The 17,151-nt window shown below is 37.3% G+C and overlaps 1 protein-coding gene across 7 annotated transcripts in view; it reads right to left on the bottom strand.

Annotated features, from left to right (window-relative positions):
- The window catches only part of NRCAM (neuronal cell adhesion molecule), a gene marked incomplete at both ends in the record, with an annotated part of 69,344 nt that overhangs the window by 43,369 nt on the left and 8,824 nt on the right, over positions 1 to 17,151 (bottom strand). For 5 of the 7 annotated variants that reach the window (XM_080363554.1, XM_080363553.1, XM_080363555.1 and 2 more), the window contains 5 exons: positions 10,383 to 10,514; positions 11,985 to 12,169; positions 14,113 to 14,224; positions 16,364 to 16,420; positions 16,871 to 17,041. In XM_080363554.1, the coding sequence (XP_080219680.1) occupies positions 10,383 to 10,514; positions 11,985 to 12,169; positions 14,113 to 14,224; positions 16,364 to 16,420; positions 16,871 to 17,041 (657 nt within the window). The remainder of the gene's footprint in view (positions 1 to 10,382; positions 10,515 to 11,984; positions 12,170 to 14,112; positions 14,225 to 16,363; positions 16,421 to 16,870; positions 17,042 to 17,151) is intronic. The other 2 variants (XM_080363556.1, XM_080363557.1) reach the window with 2 other exon arrangements.

Raw genomic sequence — 17,151 nt, 5'->3', positions numbered from 1 at the left:
CTGATATGACAAGATTCAGGCAAATACAGACAATATCTAGAAAAAAATAAAGCAATATTTCTGAATGTCAAAAGAAAATTATGTCAGAATGACACTGGAACTTTACCGTCCTCTGTGACTTAAAGGTTTCAGCTTTTCCAATCAGCTGTTATACCATAAATAATTATCCAAATATTATAAACAGAGCCTTACTCAGTTGAAAAATATCTCAGAGTAAAACAGAAGTAATTATTTCACACAAAATCGAGTCTTCACAAGAGCCATGATAGTAATTCAGTAGGTGGCACTCTTTCCCTTTCATAAGAATTCTACAATGCATTTTCCTCAACCATTCTGTGGTAGCCTGAGCTGTCGAACAGCTCTTGCAGCTCAGAATGAACGAGAATATAACTTAAAATAAAATTCTGAGATATTATTGAAGAATAATAGCGGTCAGTTATGATACATCTGGATGTAGTTAGAGAGCTAGAACAGAGAAAAAACAGCTTGTAGCACTGTACTATCCAAAAATGCACAAACTATAGCTTAGCATTTTAAGTAAATATTAAATCAAAATGCCTCAATGTATTATTAATATTGAAACTTAATTGTGAAATTATTTATATAGTAATATTAAAAATAAATGCAGATATGCATAAATAAGTGCATCATGGTTTGGTTGCATCATCAAAATTTACACCTGTATATATTAATAGAACTTGAGGAAATAAGTATAATATTATTCCATATAATTCCATATAATATAATTTCTAATTTCTTTGGATTCCCAGAAAAGATTAACTAAATTAACATGATTTTTTTTAAGTGGCAAAGCCTTTTTATTCAGCAATATCAGTATTCATCTGTAAAGAAAAATGGGGAATTTCTCCTTCATTTTCTCGAATCTGCTGAAGTATCTGTTACTGATTTCCCTAAGAGAGAAGAATGAAAGGGAACAGATGAAGGAGACCACAGTTCCGTGATCCTGCTTAAGGGTATCTCCATTTTGGGTGAACTTTAATGCCACTTTACAGGTAAAGTAACCACATCAATTTCCAAACAGATGCCTCAAACCCAGTTTTCAAATCAATTTTTAACTCTTATCTTCCATCACTATGAGTTCAAATTAATATCACAGAATCAAAGATTTCAGAAAGGAAGAAAAAGGTACCACTGGAATTTTAAATGCTTATTCTCTGGGCTTCTGGATTGCTAGCACTTCTTTTTCTCCTGTTTTGCTTATTTGTGTTCCATGTTCCCCATTGCTTCCTATTCTATGTAAATGTCATTTTCATTAAAAGATTCATGGTCTGCAAATAGACGGAGCAGGTGAGTCGCCCAGCAGGCAGAACAGTCAGCTGTGAGCAGTGGTCTGTCTCTGCATACAAATCACCATTAAATGGCAAATATGCAGTCACCCTCCCAGGAGGTAGATCAGCCCACAGCTCCCCCCAACCGACATCTGTAATGGGTGCACAGACTCCCCTCTTACACTCGCTCCCATACATAACGCCCTACACACTGTTGGTAGGGCCCCTCCAGAGAGATGGACACCATTGTTTGAACCCTCTATGACTGAAGAAGGAACTGGATCTTAAAATGATGATCTAACCATTAACTGTCATTAAAAGAAGGGAAGCATCTTCCCTTCCCAGTGATGTACTTTAGGAAAATAAGAGATATTCCCCTTCAGTTATTATAAGGAAAGGAGGTAGGTGCCTGTTCTCAGAAAAGGGTTTCAACTGTGGGTCCCAAGAGTTAAAAAAAAAAACAAACCTCCAAAACAAAACAACAACAACAACAACAACAACAAAACCCAACCAAAACCAAAAACCAGTCCAAACCCAAGGAAAACATCCTGTTAGTCAGTGCTTCCTTTTGACTGGTCTAGCTACTTGCATGCTGAAGGGCACTGATTTCAGAAAGCTCTCTGCTGAGACTGGCATCTCTTCAACAGTCTGTCTTCTGACACACCTTGTCCTCCCACGCAACACAAACAGAACCTACACGTCTATGCTCATGTGCTATGCTGTGTTTCGCAGTGCAACCAAAAAGTTAGACACTGTATCGTCCAGCTGCTTTAATAATAAGCGCACACTGCTGCACTCACACACAGAATGGCTGAGGTCAGAAGGGACCACTGGAGGTCATCTGGTCCAACCACCTGCTTAAGCAGGGCCACCTACAGCCAGCTGCCCAGGACTGTGTCCAGACGAGGGAAGGATCACTTCTCTTGACCTGCTGGCAATACTTTTGTCTAATGCAGCCCAGGATAACATTAGCCTCTTTGCCACAAGGGCACATTGCCGTCTATGCTACTTTCCAGGTGGGTGGCCCCCAACATGCACTAGTGTATGGGGTTGTTACTCCGCAGGTGCAGGACTTCGCACTTCTCCTTCTTGAACCTCAAGAGGTTCTTGTCAACCCACTTCTCCAGCCTGTTGAGATCCCTCTGCACGGTAACATGACTCTCTGGTGTAACAGTTACTCTTCCCAGTTTTGTGTCATCAGCAAACTTGATGGGGGTACACTCTGCTCCATCATCCAGATCACTAGCAAAGATGTTAAACAGAACTGACCTCTGGGGGATCACCGCTAGCTACTGGCTTCCAACTAGACTTTGTGCCACTGATCACCACTCTCTGGGCCTGGCCATTCAGTGATTTTTCTGTCTATCTCACTGTCTGCTTATCCAGTCTATACATCAAAAGCTTGTTATATTTTTGCAACAGGAGATCTTATGGGAGACCTTCCTGAAGTTCAGGTAGACAATATCTACTACTGTCCCCTCATCAACCAGGCCAGTCATTTCATCATAGAAATTTATCAAGTTGGTCAAGAGTAACTCCTCCTTGGTGAAGCCATACCAACTATTCCTGATGGTTTTTATTGTCCTTAATATGCCTGGGAAGGGTTTCCAGGGTTAGCTGCTCCATGCCCTTCCCAGGGATCTAGGCAAACCTGACCAGCTTGTAGTTCCATGGGTTCCCCTTCTTGCTCTTCTTGAACATAGGAGTAACATTTGCTTTCCTTCAGTCTTTGGGCGCTTCTCCCAGCTACCACGATCGATCAAAGATTGCCTTGCAATGACACCTGCCAGCTCTCTCAGCACTTGCGGGTGCAAACCCATCAGGGCCCACGGACTTATGCTTGTCCGGTTTGCTTAAGTATTGCCAGATGTGATCCTCTTCCACCAAGGGTGCATGTTACTCCAGCCTTTCTGCCTGGTCTATGTGACCTGGAATTCCTGAAGGCTAGTCTTGCTAGTAAAGACTGAGACAAAGGCATGAGGTACTTCAGCCATCAGCTGGGCCACTCAAGCACTGCTTGTTTGCCTTTACCAGGATTCTGAGGACATTACAGGATGGCTGCACAAAAAGGGGAAAATGCTTTTGACACATTTGACAAATCTGAATGTGGAACTGATAGGCAAAGTAGCAAGGAATCAGGTAATGCTTAAAATGAGTTTGTATTATACAATTGGGGTAACAAGTGATGAGGATTAGTTATAGGAGTTCTGCTGCTGTAACAGACAAGTGAACATGTGTCCTGTAACAACCAAAATTTAGTCCCAGTAACACCGAGTCTCAGCTTACGAATGTGGCTATGTCCTTTCTGGACAAAGACCTGATTGCTCGGCTTCACTTAATTTTTCCATCACTTCATATAATGAGACAGCTTTTTGACCCTATAGCTACACACAGCATATTCCTCTACAGAGAAGGTATAGCTGCCATCAGATATTTTTGTCACAGTTAGTCATCAGCACCCTAAAAATCTTCTGTTGATCTGAACACATACTTCCATCTGTTTCATAAGCTTTAGACAGCCTAGGCAATTACTTTTGTCATTATGTTTAAATAACCATTATGGCACCATTATTACTTTTTTTTTCCTGGAAAAAAAGGCAGAACGAGATGTGCTCTCTGCACAGAAGCAGTTAAAACACACTATTATGCTTAATCCAGATTTTGTTGCAATATTTTACCCTATTGTGTTGAAGAAGTTAATTTTCCTGATCAATTTTAATTGCTGGTCACTGTATATTTATGCAAATTCAGGAAGCGAAACAAATGGAAGAACAGAACAACTGTCAACTGATGATGCAGTATATAATAGAATGTTATCTGTCCAAATAAATGATATGAACTTCAGCCCAATCTGTAAGAAAGATACATATTTGGGGTATGTACCTACCCCTAGGCCTACCGACTTTAAATTCTTTAGCTTAAATCTTTAAGCTTGGTGTAAAACTGAAAAAAAAAAAAAAATCCATTGCTTTTAGCTGTGGGTTTTTTAGCTTAAACAGAAAAAGGAAGTTTTTATTGTGAGAGTGGTCAGACCCTGAAACAGGATGCCCAAAGAAGAGATGGAGTTTGTCCTTGGAGATAATCAACATCTGTCTGGACACAGTCCTGACCAACCAGATGCAGATAACACCCTGCTTCGAGCAGGCAGGTTGGATGAGATGTTCCTTTCACCCTCAGCTATGCTAGGATACTGTGGTTTTAAAATAACCTAACAAACAACGTAGACTGAAAATTCACTGGGAAGAAGGTATAAACCTTTGATTGTGATTCTGTAATTTGCTATTGTTTGTAAAAAAAAAGCTAATAATGTGAAATTAATTGTTCCTGAAATCAGAGTTCCTTACACTGATCCCACATTCTGAAACACAACAAAGTGAATATGAGATCCAGCTGATCTCAGAAGTTCTCAGAGGGCACTGACCTAGAGTGATTTCTGTGGCTTGAGAAGTGTGATGTAACTTAAGGTAGTATGTATTTTTTTCCAGAAGCATGTTGTGGATTATAATCACTGTTTGCAGGACATGTGAGTACTAACTGTTTCTCCTCTACAGTGAAAATGCCTATGCCATCCTCAGATACTGTACTAGAGATTCCCTCTGGCTGAAAACAAGCTGGAAAAGAAAGGAACAAAATGACTTGACTGGTTTTCCCTGTATCAGTGAGAATACATACAACTTTGGCATGTGTAAAAGCTAACCTTACCTAGATCAGTTAACTGTCACAGAAAGACATAGTGAAAACAGAGAGTAATTTCTCTTTAGAAAGAGCAGAAATATTCATTTCTGCTTTTAGACGTCTGCATCTTCTTTAGCAAATCAAAATTATGAACCAAAAGTAATCAATCCTCCTATGCATTCACAGTGACTATATATGAGTGTCGGAAAACAAAGTCTGTTGTTTAAGTGTTATAGTGCTTAGTCACTCATTTCTTTAGTAAAGCTGAGTTATCGTTTTGCATCAATAGCAGAGTATTAGTTTCTCAGAGAAGCTGAGACAATTATTTGACTTAGATTTTATAGTGAACATCTGTTGCTGTAGTTCTGTTTTTACTACAATTCTCTCCTTAAGTTTATGCACAAATAATAGTGAATGTAAACAGGAGCATGAGTTCAGTAGTGGCTCTTAAGCTATGATTTTCAACAACTCTAACTTCAGAGATAACTTTGAAGATCCTCTTATTAAGGAAAATATCTAGAAAGCAAAGACAGAAAATTAGGGGTTTTTTTCTGATATGAATGTAGGAACATAAGGACCTTCTATAGTGATGCTTGTGTATGCTTTTCAAGTTCTGACAGGATCACAGGATCGCTAGAAGTATCTTATTCTTCCTGACCTGATTCTTCCTCCAAAAACTCAAGTTCATGAGTAATTTATTAATACAGTAACCATTTCCAAAACTAGACAAGTCTTTATGTGGTTAAATCTAACTAGAGTTGAATGACTGAAACAGGATATTTTAAGAATTATTTGCATAATTTGGGAAATCTGTTTTCAGATAGATTAGCTATGACAATACGAGAATGTGATAGAACCAGAACTTAACATTATCAACCAACCAACTAAGAAAACTGGGAGGAATATGCAGAGGAATATACATTGAAGTGGCTTGATAACATGACAAGTCCTTTATGGAGAGACTTGGGTCTCTGTAGATCATAAACCATATGGTCTATGAATGAGCATCCAGTTAACATCCTTCTGGCTGCAGCTGACTTGCCCCTTAACATTTTAGAGCCCAAATCAAGGACTATTATGCATGACAGTCCCATTCTCTCAGATCTCTAATTATATTATCTAAGTAACATATTGTGTATTTAGAGAATGATGACTAGAATCCCTTTTTCTTCTGGCGGAGCAGGGAAGGGGTGGCAGTGGAGAAGGGTCTGGAGGCTATGCTTTCAGAGTTGAACACAAAACTGGTAGTGAAATAGCAAGGGTGAGCAGTATGGTGCATCAGATACTTGAGAACCTATAAGGTCAAACCAAGACTGAACCTAAGTAAGAAAAACAAGGAACTTAAGTAATGCAGTTTTGCCTTGCTCTGCTCCTTCCAGTGAACTGACAAAGACTTAATTCTGGAAGAGACGGGACATGGAAGAAGATGCCATTTTCCTTTTTTTTACCAATCCCACTTGTTCCTCAGCAAAATATTTTCCTGTGATCAATGAAATCCTTGTTTCCTAGTTTCTGATTCTGATAGTACTATTACCTCCAAAGGAACAGCAAGTTACTACCTTCACTAGCCAAAACCATCCTTGTGCAGAATAAAAAAACCCTGATTATCACAGGTTTTCCTATCTGCTGCAGTTCCTAGGCCAGATGCACAGTGTAACTCAAGGACAGCAGAAGCGGTGGATAAACGCCTGCCCTGGCAGCCTTCTCTCCCAGACAGAACTCCTCAGGTCATCAGAGTCCAGCAGATTTCTCCCCACCGTGCCATGGCTGCAGTGAACAGCTTGTGTGTGTACTCATAGGGAGCATGATGGATGACAAATCTCTGAGCCAGGGATTATCAGGGCCTTTCACGAAGGAAATCTAAGGGCTAATGTTTCTCCCTTAAATTCAAAGTGATTACTAATGGACACTAACAAAAACCTCAGATTCAATGTGAAATGCGATACAAACAAGTGAATAACATGCCTTTCTGTGTACTACTCTGTATAAATCTAAGTGTGTGTATTTAATATTTAATAGCTCATCATGAACTATAAACCACTGAACCAATAAATTAGTCTTTTGTGCAGTATTTGCAATGCCTTTCTGAAGTCCAATTATGAAAGCGCTTCCCCTTCCCAATTAATCGGGGTTGTTACTTTCTTAAAAGTTGAGATACTTTATGCATGGTTTCCCTTTTGTAAAACCATGCTGTATATCTAAGCTGTAAAACACAACGGATTATGCAGCAGTATAAATAATGCAGATCTTGAGTGTTAATTGAAGCACAAGGCAAGGCAGAGTCATGGCCTGAACTTTCAATTGCTACTTGCCAAAGTAATTCTAATTGACCTCAATGGGACTGTGCATGTGAGTTCAAATTACTCCTGTGAGTAAATATTAGGAGGTTAGGTCCTTATCACTCCAGTATGCCTGAAGCAGCTTGCTCTTCGGACATGCTGGAGTTTTTAAGCATTATTGCTGAAGAAAATTAATTAAAATATTTCTTTTTACCCTGATTAATATAAACTGGAACAAAATTTACACCATTACAATTTTTCTTCATAGGTGTTTAAGACATACTAAATTTTTCTTTATTCTTTCCTTTTCCCTTTAGGTATTTAAGCCTCAACCTTTGACTGAGATATGGACAAATGGTTTGTTCTTCAGCATTCCTCCTTCCTTGTCTGACACTATTATGGAAAAACAAAACCGGAAGAATTAAGCATCTCCCAGATGCACTTTCCAATAGAAAATTAAAGTATTGCAAACAGATTACTGGGCCACAGGAGGCACATTGTGGGATATATGATGACAGCAGGGCTTTGAAATTCAAATGTAGCATTTTTTTGTTTGAAATCCTGCCATGGGTGTAGCTCTCTCAGCACTGCCCTGAAGCTGAAACAGCTGCTTTAGTTTCCTTTTACAGTGATTTACTAATCATTCAGTTGGAAAAAGAGGGGTTCAATTTCATAACATAGTAACAAGTGAACTGTATTTGGTAGTTTCCAGACCAGCTTCTGATAAATCAGAATAACACAAAATCACACGAATCTGAAGAACTGCACTTTCTGTGATCACGATGTATCTCTTTTTTAGATGCCCTGACAGACTCAGTGTAGGGGAGCATCCAGTAAACTTGCACTTAAATATTTAAGGTGGATAAAACTTCAGCTTTTCTCAGCAGTGAAAGTGACCTTTAAGACAAAGCTGAGCTAGTGAGTTATTTATTTCCTATGTTCTTTCCTCCTTTTTTATCCCCCCTCCCCCCATGCCACTCCAGTTGAGTGGGTAATTTAATTAAAGTCTCTTAATTTTTACTGAGTTCCCTTCAATAAGACTCTGTGTACTGATTCCTCAAGGCCAGCCAGCCAATATATGCTGCCCTTTTATTTGGGAAATTCGGTGGCACCCTGCAGCTGCTTCTGAAAACTCTCTGTTTCTTAATGTTTTACTGCCATCCTGCAAGAATGCAGAACACATCATTGCTTTTCTGGAAAATGTACTTGTCATTTGAATAGCACGTCCTACAGCTTTGACAAGGAAGCAGTGTAAGGCAAAGGTGGATCTGATAGCCAGGTGAACAAGATTTTACCAGTCAGGAGGCCTGAAGAGCTAAACTCTCAGGACAGCAGGATAAAAATCTCCTCAAAACCGACCAAAAAAAGTTAATGGTAAATAGTAAGGAAGATCAGACCACTCAAAACTAAGAAAGGAAAGAACAGGACAGTTACTAAACTTTGGTTATAATGCATGCATCATATTTACAAACAATATATACACACTACAAAATTACATCAATATTTTCCTGTTTTCCTGTAATACCATTGTTTGATGAGGTGATTGATGTCAGCTTATATAACTTGTTTAACCAATGGATACTTCTAATTTTAAATCTCAGGCTAGTTATCTCAACTTACATTTAATTAGAATTCTTGAAACAGGTTCTTTGCTAAATATTTCTATCTGTTTCAATATATACCCCTTCTTTTCCCCAAAAAGTTGCATATTTTTCCCTCCAGTTCAGTTTAATCTCTCCTATATCCCATATATTTTGAATATATCTAATGAGGGTTCTCATTTACCTGTTGCTATTTCCTAGATTCTCACTGTAGAGAATCCTCCTCCATGTCCCAAACTCTGTGACATTTACTTCACGGACAGACTTAAACATCTCCTGAACCTCCTGAAAGTTACACTGTCACACTTTCAATAGGTCAGGACAGACCAATATTTTAGAGCCCATTACCTCTCACCAGTCAACAGGGTAGGTTGTCTGCTGGTCTGTTTTTATAGAATCATAGAAAACACAGAATAGTTTGGGTAGGAAGAGACCTTCGAAGGTCACCTAGTCCAACCCCCCTGTGATGAGCAGGGACATCTGCAACTAGATCAGGTTGCTCAGAGCCCCATCCAGCCTGGCCTTGAATATCTCCAGGGATAGGGCATCTACCACCTCTCTGGGCAACCTGGGCCAGTGCCTCACCACCTTCATTGTAAGAAATTTCTTCCTCATGTCTAGCCTGAATCTCCCTTCTAGTAGTTTAAAATCATTAGCCCTTGTCCTGTCATAACATGCACTTGTAAAAAGTCTGTCCCCATCTTTCTTTCTTACAATATCAATATATGAAAGAGGAAGGATAAAGGTAGAAGAATGCAGTGTCCTTCAGCAAGTTCTTCCCAAGTAAAGTTGTGCTATATATAGCAGTTATCTTGAGTCTGTCATAAAGCCTTGCCAGTCACAACACTGCAACAATTAAGTGGCTCAGCCACCAAGTCAGGGTTGCTTTTCTTATCCATGCACACAGAAACAGCTGCTTTCCTGCCTTAGGGGTTCCTTTTCTTTGACACCTCCTTGGCACAAGCTGTTTCCCAGGCACTTGCTGACACATCCAGTCAGTTTTGCTGCTGCTGCTGCTTTTTAGTGCTGAAGCCTGGAAGGCTCAAACATATTCCAAGCTGCAAATCCAGCAAAAGTGCTCTGTACATATACAGAGCCGAGGACCTGACTTTTTATGTCACCTTCACAATTCCTAGACAAAATTAGTGTTGCAGCGGGACAGCAAAGGAGATGTCTAGCAAACACAAGTGTTGCAGCAACACCATGGTAAAAATTACATCCCAGTAATGTCCCTGTTGAAGTGTGATGGCACAGCTCTGTTGCTACAGCCCGATCTCTGTAAGGACATCACCAGCAGAACACCAGACGGGATAACCAGGAGTACAGTCACAAGTTCTAGTTTTCTCAAGCACATTTGAGGCACACTTTGTTGTTCCACTTTTATGAAATATAGTATTTTTATCACCTCATTTATAATTTAGCATTACCTGCCAGGCAAAAATACTTAAATACATGCTCTTCATTTATATTTGAAAAATCACCCTGATATTCCTCATATTCTCACACTCATTCTCCCATAAGATAATTAAGAACCTTACTGGCTATGGGAACGCCATTTGCTAACCAGCTTATATTAGGCTTTGGGTTGCCGTTAGCTCTGCAGATCAATGTCCCATCTTCTCCAGGAGACAAGACCAAGTTTCTGGGCGCTGTTATCCAGTATGGGGCAGCTGGAGTTAGGAAGAAAATCACAGCAATCATTTTCCAAAATTACATACAGAAAATCATAAGGCATAGTCACAGTAACCATAAGATAATTCACACAAGGTATGTACAGATATAGACATACACTTACACTGTTAATTTCTATATATATATATATATACACACATATATATGTGATACTCAGTGCTTAACTGGTAGATTATACTTCAGCTAAACTGAGCCATTGGCTACCCGCTGCATTAAAAAGGGGACATCTATTTCCTTCAAAATTCTGAGATAAGCAACAAAATGTTCTTTGTTTCATTTAGGGTTTCCTGCTTTGAATCTGATTTGCCCTTCCTAATAAAGTAAAATTTATCTGAGTAAGGCATCTGCAGAGATTAGAGTGGTCTTCTGACTAATTTCAGAGACAGCCATGCTCACAGTAGTTAGACTGTGAGAAATGAATGCAGGTTTGATTACATAAAAAGATTTAATGTTATAGGTGAAAGTCAGAAATGGCAAAATCCTTGGCTGAATTCAATGGGTGATTGCAGTGGAGCCAGATGTTTACCTGAGACAGCTGAAAACACACAGAAATCAAAATGGATGGAACACTGTCCTTATCGAAAGATACTAATCTATGTCTCCATCTCTTTTACAATAAATAACCACAAATAGCATATGTTATCACATCTTGCCATTACATTTCAGATTTTGGATTGATGGACAGATGCAAACATAAAATTAAACTTCTGCTTTTAAAAAGGAGGCTGAATGTGATCACAAAATGATGCTGGTTTACAATAAAACAAATGGCTATTTAGCATGCACAGTAAGCACTACAGTTGATTATTTCAATGAGTAATTAGCTGCCATTCCAGGTTTTTTGTTTCATGGTATTCAAAACATACTTACAATTCCTATTTGGACAAACATACTCTAAGTGTTTTTAGAACTAGTAAGACATCATCTTGGGTAAAAAAGCATGAAGAAGATAGAAAACCAGAGATGTTAATTAAGAGAGAAAAAGGAAGAATATTATAAGACCATAAGACAAATAGTAAAAATAGAGAAGAGAAAGAATATGGGCTATATGCATAGAGAGCAGAAAACATGGAGAAAATAAGAAGAGAGCTGGGGAGGAAGACACAAAAACAAGGGAAAGAAGCAGTCTAATGACAGCTAATAAAAGGATCTAAAATAAATGTAGCACTCATATAAGCTAAGAAATTATTTCACTACCATTACCGTACAGTCTCAACTTAGCCTGTTGCTTTTCAAAGTAACATTTTAAAAAAAAAAAAAAAAAGATATTAGAGATATTAAAGTCCTTCCACAGGTAGAATTCAGTTGGTTTAATGATAATGTCCTCTGCCTTTTTTTTTTTAACCATTTTCATTAACCCTTTCAGCTATACTTTATCCTAGAAAGGTTACTTCAGTTTTGCATTCTGAACACTGACAATATTACATTAAGGATTACTTTAGTATTACCTTTCACAGTTACTGAAATGACATGATGAGCAGAACCTAATATATTTCTTGCTATACATTTGTAGTTCCCAGAGTCGGCTTCAGAAACATCTATAATCTTGAGAGTTTTCTTAAAATTTTCAAAAAATGTTCTGTTGGCTGGCAGTTCCCCACCCTCCTTAATCCAGCGGATTACTGGTGTGGGTCTGGAGAAGCAAAAGCACAAGTCAAATTTAGGGATGGAGAAAAGGAAGATGAGAGTTCAATACAGTAATTTTCTGAATTTATATTTTATAAGTAATTATTTTAAGAGCCTTTACCCAGATTTTGGGGCATGTCCAGTAAATGTGCAAAACATGCCAGCATTTGTTTCTAGGAAATGACAAGCCTCACTAACACTGTCAATGGCCATCTGTTCGTAGGCTTCATAATTATAGAATACATTCGTCTGCTGATTAATCTAAAAAACCCTGATGGTTAAGTAATGAATACAAGTGTATTTCAAATTTTATTGCACTTATACTATTAAATTGATGGTCATGGTGCTTTAAAAGCTAGTTTCTAGATAATAACAAGTTTACTGTTGTCCATTTGAGCAATATCCTAATGCTTCATGAATGTTCCAAATTTTACAGCAGATCTATAAGGAGACAAACTATTTCTCACAAGAAATCAAGAAAAAAAATGTCAGTGTTGAGTAAAGTACAGCTACTTGTCACTGCACCACATCTAAATCTTGGCTATGACCCATAATGTCCGCTGAAGTTGAAAGCTCTCCAAACACATGGAGATATGCTTTTGATATTGCAAGAAATTACAAGGTGTTGCTTACTGAGTAGAATGTCCTCTCTCAAACAGTAATGATTCAAGGTAAATATTCTCTTAGCAGTTTATTATCACATACTTTATAACAGAGACATCTAGCAAAGTTGACTTTCAATTATAGTATCAGTAATTAGGAATAGTTGTTCAAAACAAAATCTGAATCTGGCCCTTTGTGGACAACTATGTAAGCTTCCATAATTTTTTAAAATTTTTTTTTAAATTACAGGATGGCTACAGACACAAAGCCACACAATGGATAATATTCTCGTTTTTCTCTCATTTTTGTCCAGCTATTTTACTGGAGTTCGGATCATTGAATATTTTTATTGCAGAGTTGTCAAAAAGCATGTAACTGTATTACAGACAAAGACTACCTGAGCTGATGCTACTCCCACTCATAGGTGTGGTTTTGCTAGTGGGGCTGATGCACAAACACCTAAGACAGAAACGCTGCACTGATGCTTGTGTCAAGCTGTGCACAAGCCTACCCCGTGGAGATTATGCAAGTGAATGCATCTGCACCATGCTGTGCAGCATCATTTGCAATTATTGGCTTTCCTAATGGTCGCCTCAGAGCACTCTGCATTATATGCTTTTGTGCACTGTAAACATGTTGACAGTTCCTGGAATAGGTACTAAAGATTTTTCCACTTCTGCACTAACCAACCTATTCTCAGATTTCTTCCTGAGAATGAAAGTGATTTAAGACCAAATGAGTTCATGAACTTAAATTGCTCTTTAGTTATTTTCTACTTGCACAATAACCAGCAGAAGCAAACTTTCATTACATTGAAGAAACAAGTACCAATTAAAGTCAATTACAACAAGAAATTGGATGTAAGGAACTGAAGGTATGTTCTAACAACTCCCACCTAGCTGATCTACTAAGTAATTATTAGCATATGTGAGCAGCTTTTTTTCATTAGACCAGTAGATTCTAATCTATTTTTATATCATTTGAGAGCTTGATTGTAAATTTAGGAAAAAAACAGAGGCTTGATTCCTGACTGCAGTTCTGCAGATGTATGTCCAAGGTTCCTCTGTGATGTTTCTTGTTTGTGTCCTCTAGAAAGAGAATGGTGCAACCTGAATCCTGTGCACAGTGTATGGGAATAAGAGAAGGCAGAGGCCATAATATTTATGTTCATAGTTGGTTTTGAAGTCTGCTGATGCCCATGTAAACTGTGGACTTCCTTAAAAGAGCTCTTTCAGTTTCTTTGAAATGCCTAAACTTATACCGTGGTAACATTTTAAGCATTTCTGAAATGTCTCCCTCTGTTTCTGTGTTTTTATTTAGAAAAACACCATCTAAAAGGTAACTTACAATCCTGCTGCAATGCACTCCAACAAAAGCACGTTTCCTCTGAGTTCCACTTTGGTACTTGTACTGCCTGTTGGTGTAAGAAGAACTGGCTGCCTCTCTGTAACTGGCTTCGCTGGAACAAGAAAAAAATAACTTCTAAATTTTATTTTAATAGTGATCAAATGCATACATCCATTCTCACATTTTGGACAGAGATTTTGCTCCACATCGGCCATTTAATCAAAAATCATTGTGTTACACAAATACACAGCTCAACAAATGAGGTTTTTGACAGGCATAGCATATCTCAACCTGTTAAATGCTATGATTTTGAACACACATACACACACAAACACATGAAAAACATTATTAAAGACAGGAGAAACTGATACATAGTTTTTACACAGGGAACTATGCAGCCTGATGGATGAATGCTGAGGCTTGATCCTAAGCAGCCCCTCTTCACTTCAGCAGAACTACTACAAGGAGTAAGAGGTGACTGATGTGAGTGATAGTGCAAGACTGAAAGTTATAACAAAGATTTCTGGGCTTCCATCAAACCAAAAATAAGGCGAATTTATAGTATTCAGAAATACAAAGCAAGGGGAAAAAAAGTACTCTTTGCAATATGCTTTGTTCAATATTTCCTAGACAACATGAGGCATCTTTTCAGAAGCTAAGCCTTGTATCCTCTTTTTACTATATATTTAACTTTAATTAAAGCTGTTCCACAGTCTGGTAATAAAGAACCATTGATTAACCCACAAGAAGTAACCACAGTAAACAGAGACCTATAAATATAAGACCCATTTTTGTCATTATACTCTGCTGGCTTTTGAAGTATTATGGTATTTCATGTGCCTTCATGGAAATCAGAATAAAAGTGCATTCTGTAATAACAGAGTGGAGTGTTTTCTGTAAATACTCTAACGTTCTTTTATAGCAGTTTTAGAATATAGGATGAAATTGCTCTCAAGTACAGTAGCAGTCTGAATCATTACAGTAAATTATTATATTTTTTTAAAATGTGAGTGGAAACATAATAAACTCTTGTTTATTAGGGTACAGGATTTACTGATAGATTAAAATAAATAGAACACTTAATTTTAATACAGTATGTGTTATGAATTCCTTAAAAACTAGTACACAAACAACTTCAAGTTGGGAGAAAAGGTGATCCAGAGTGAAGAACACAGTTGAATATCACAGGCAATAACTAGTCTACTCAGTTTTAGCACTTCTAAGGAGCACTGACTCATTTTACAAACCTATGAAAATTCAGTAGAATCACCTTTGGTATTTCTGAGTTGTGAGCCAACTGAATGATGTTTTCCTTGCTAATGACAGCTAATATATCATTCTGTGTTCAGATACATATTTCTTGTTTGTTCTTGAATGACATCTTATTTTTATGCAGAAAATAAAACGTTTTCTGCCCTTGTTTTATTTTAGATTCCTGTAAGTTACGGTTTAATATGTACAAAGCCTCATGTGACATGGAAAAAGACAAAAATAAAAGAAATAGAATGTATTTTTTAATCAAGTGGAGAGTCTAGAACCTCAAGTATTATGGTATGAGCGTTGCTCCAAAGTCAGCCTGGCCAAACACACATACCTGTTTGGAAGAATTTAATTCACAACATACAAAAGACCACTTAACATAGAATAATGTAAAGATCACCTTAAACATGAGACAAACAAAACTCATCTTTCCCCTACATAGTTATTTATACAGACAGCATTAAAGTGTTTAGATTTTACACTTAGGAAATATGTTAAAAACGAATGGTACATTCAATAAACTGTTAAATGTGAAGTGCATCAGTTAAATGCTTAATTGTTGTTATGTATTATTCAGCATGTGATATTGAATAGTCCCAGTGATAATGAGCATAATAATAATCATAATAATATATCACATATATATTATATTAAAATATATGATACATTATATATCTATAATATTAAAAAGCAACACATTGTAGAAGCAATCAGACAATTTTAAAAATCTGCCACAGTGTGAAGGGACTAATTCTTTATGAGAATTTGTAATTTTATGAGCCAGATGTTACAAGAACATTGAAACACTAAATATTTGCAAGGATCACACTGTGCAGTCTCGTTCTAAAGCATGTATTATCACCAGCACTAATAGATACCTTTAGTAGAAACTGAAAAGGGAGCAAAAAGGTTAAATAGCCATGGAGGTGAAGTTAGTTAACTAAATGCTACTGTGAAACAGGGAGTATCAGTGGGGACCAGTGTAACTCACCACCATAAATATCAGTGTCACTCAAATTAGCAGCTATAGTGTCATTCAATGAATCCACTGAAATAAACAGAATATCATGAAGAATGCATACAAGAGGGAGAAATAAAAGTACTGGGAATCAAAAGGTGATGATATGGCTGCAGTGAGTTAATCAAATGATTGATTAATTTGTTTCAATAGTTACAATAATCATAGTAACTTTATATTCTTGCACATGAAAACCATGTGAAAACTATTATTTTTTTCCATGGCATTTCTTCAGTATTTCACATCATACAAAACTTTTTTCCAAAAGATAAAGCCTGATAAAGGGAAAAAAATGACAGCTTTTAAAAGGAATTATATATGAGGAATATTGGAGATTACATCTTAAGTTTATACCGTAATGTAATTTCTTATTCAGAATTAAAATTACAAAATTCCATTGCGTACAACTACTTTGGCAAATAACTTGAGAATTCTGGATAAACACTACGTAAGTATGTAATTAGGTAATGCAATACCTACTTGAAAAGACTTTTACAGAAATGGGTTGTTTCTGCTGTATAGTTTGCGTATGATTAAATCTTGCATAGCAGATATAGTCCTCCCGGGTATCTTCTGGTTGCACATTAGAAAAATAAAGGTCTCCATTTAGACCTTGGGAAACTCTTTCACTCTGAGGCAGCCTTTGGAAAGCTACAAGAAAACAAGAACACATTTATCTCAATTATAGTACACACTCCTTTATTATGATCTGCAGATTCCACAATCGTTTAGTTATGCTGTTTGTGGGTTTGTAAATATAT

This window comes from Nesoenas mayeri, assembly GCF_963082525.1.
Source record: "Nesoenas mayeri genome assembly, chromosome: 1".
Classification (NCBI taxonomy): Eukaryota; Metazoa; Chordata; class Aves; order Columbiformes; family Columbidae; genus Nesoenas; species Nesoenas mayeri.
The sequence above is the reverse complement of the archived record's forward strand: the minus strand, read 5'-3'. Positions and strand labels throughout refer to the sequence as shown.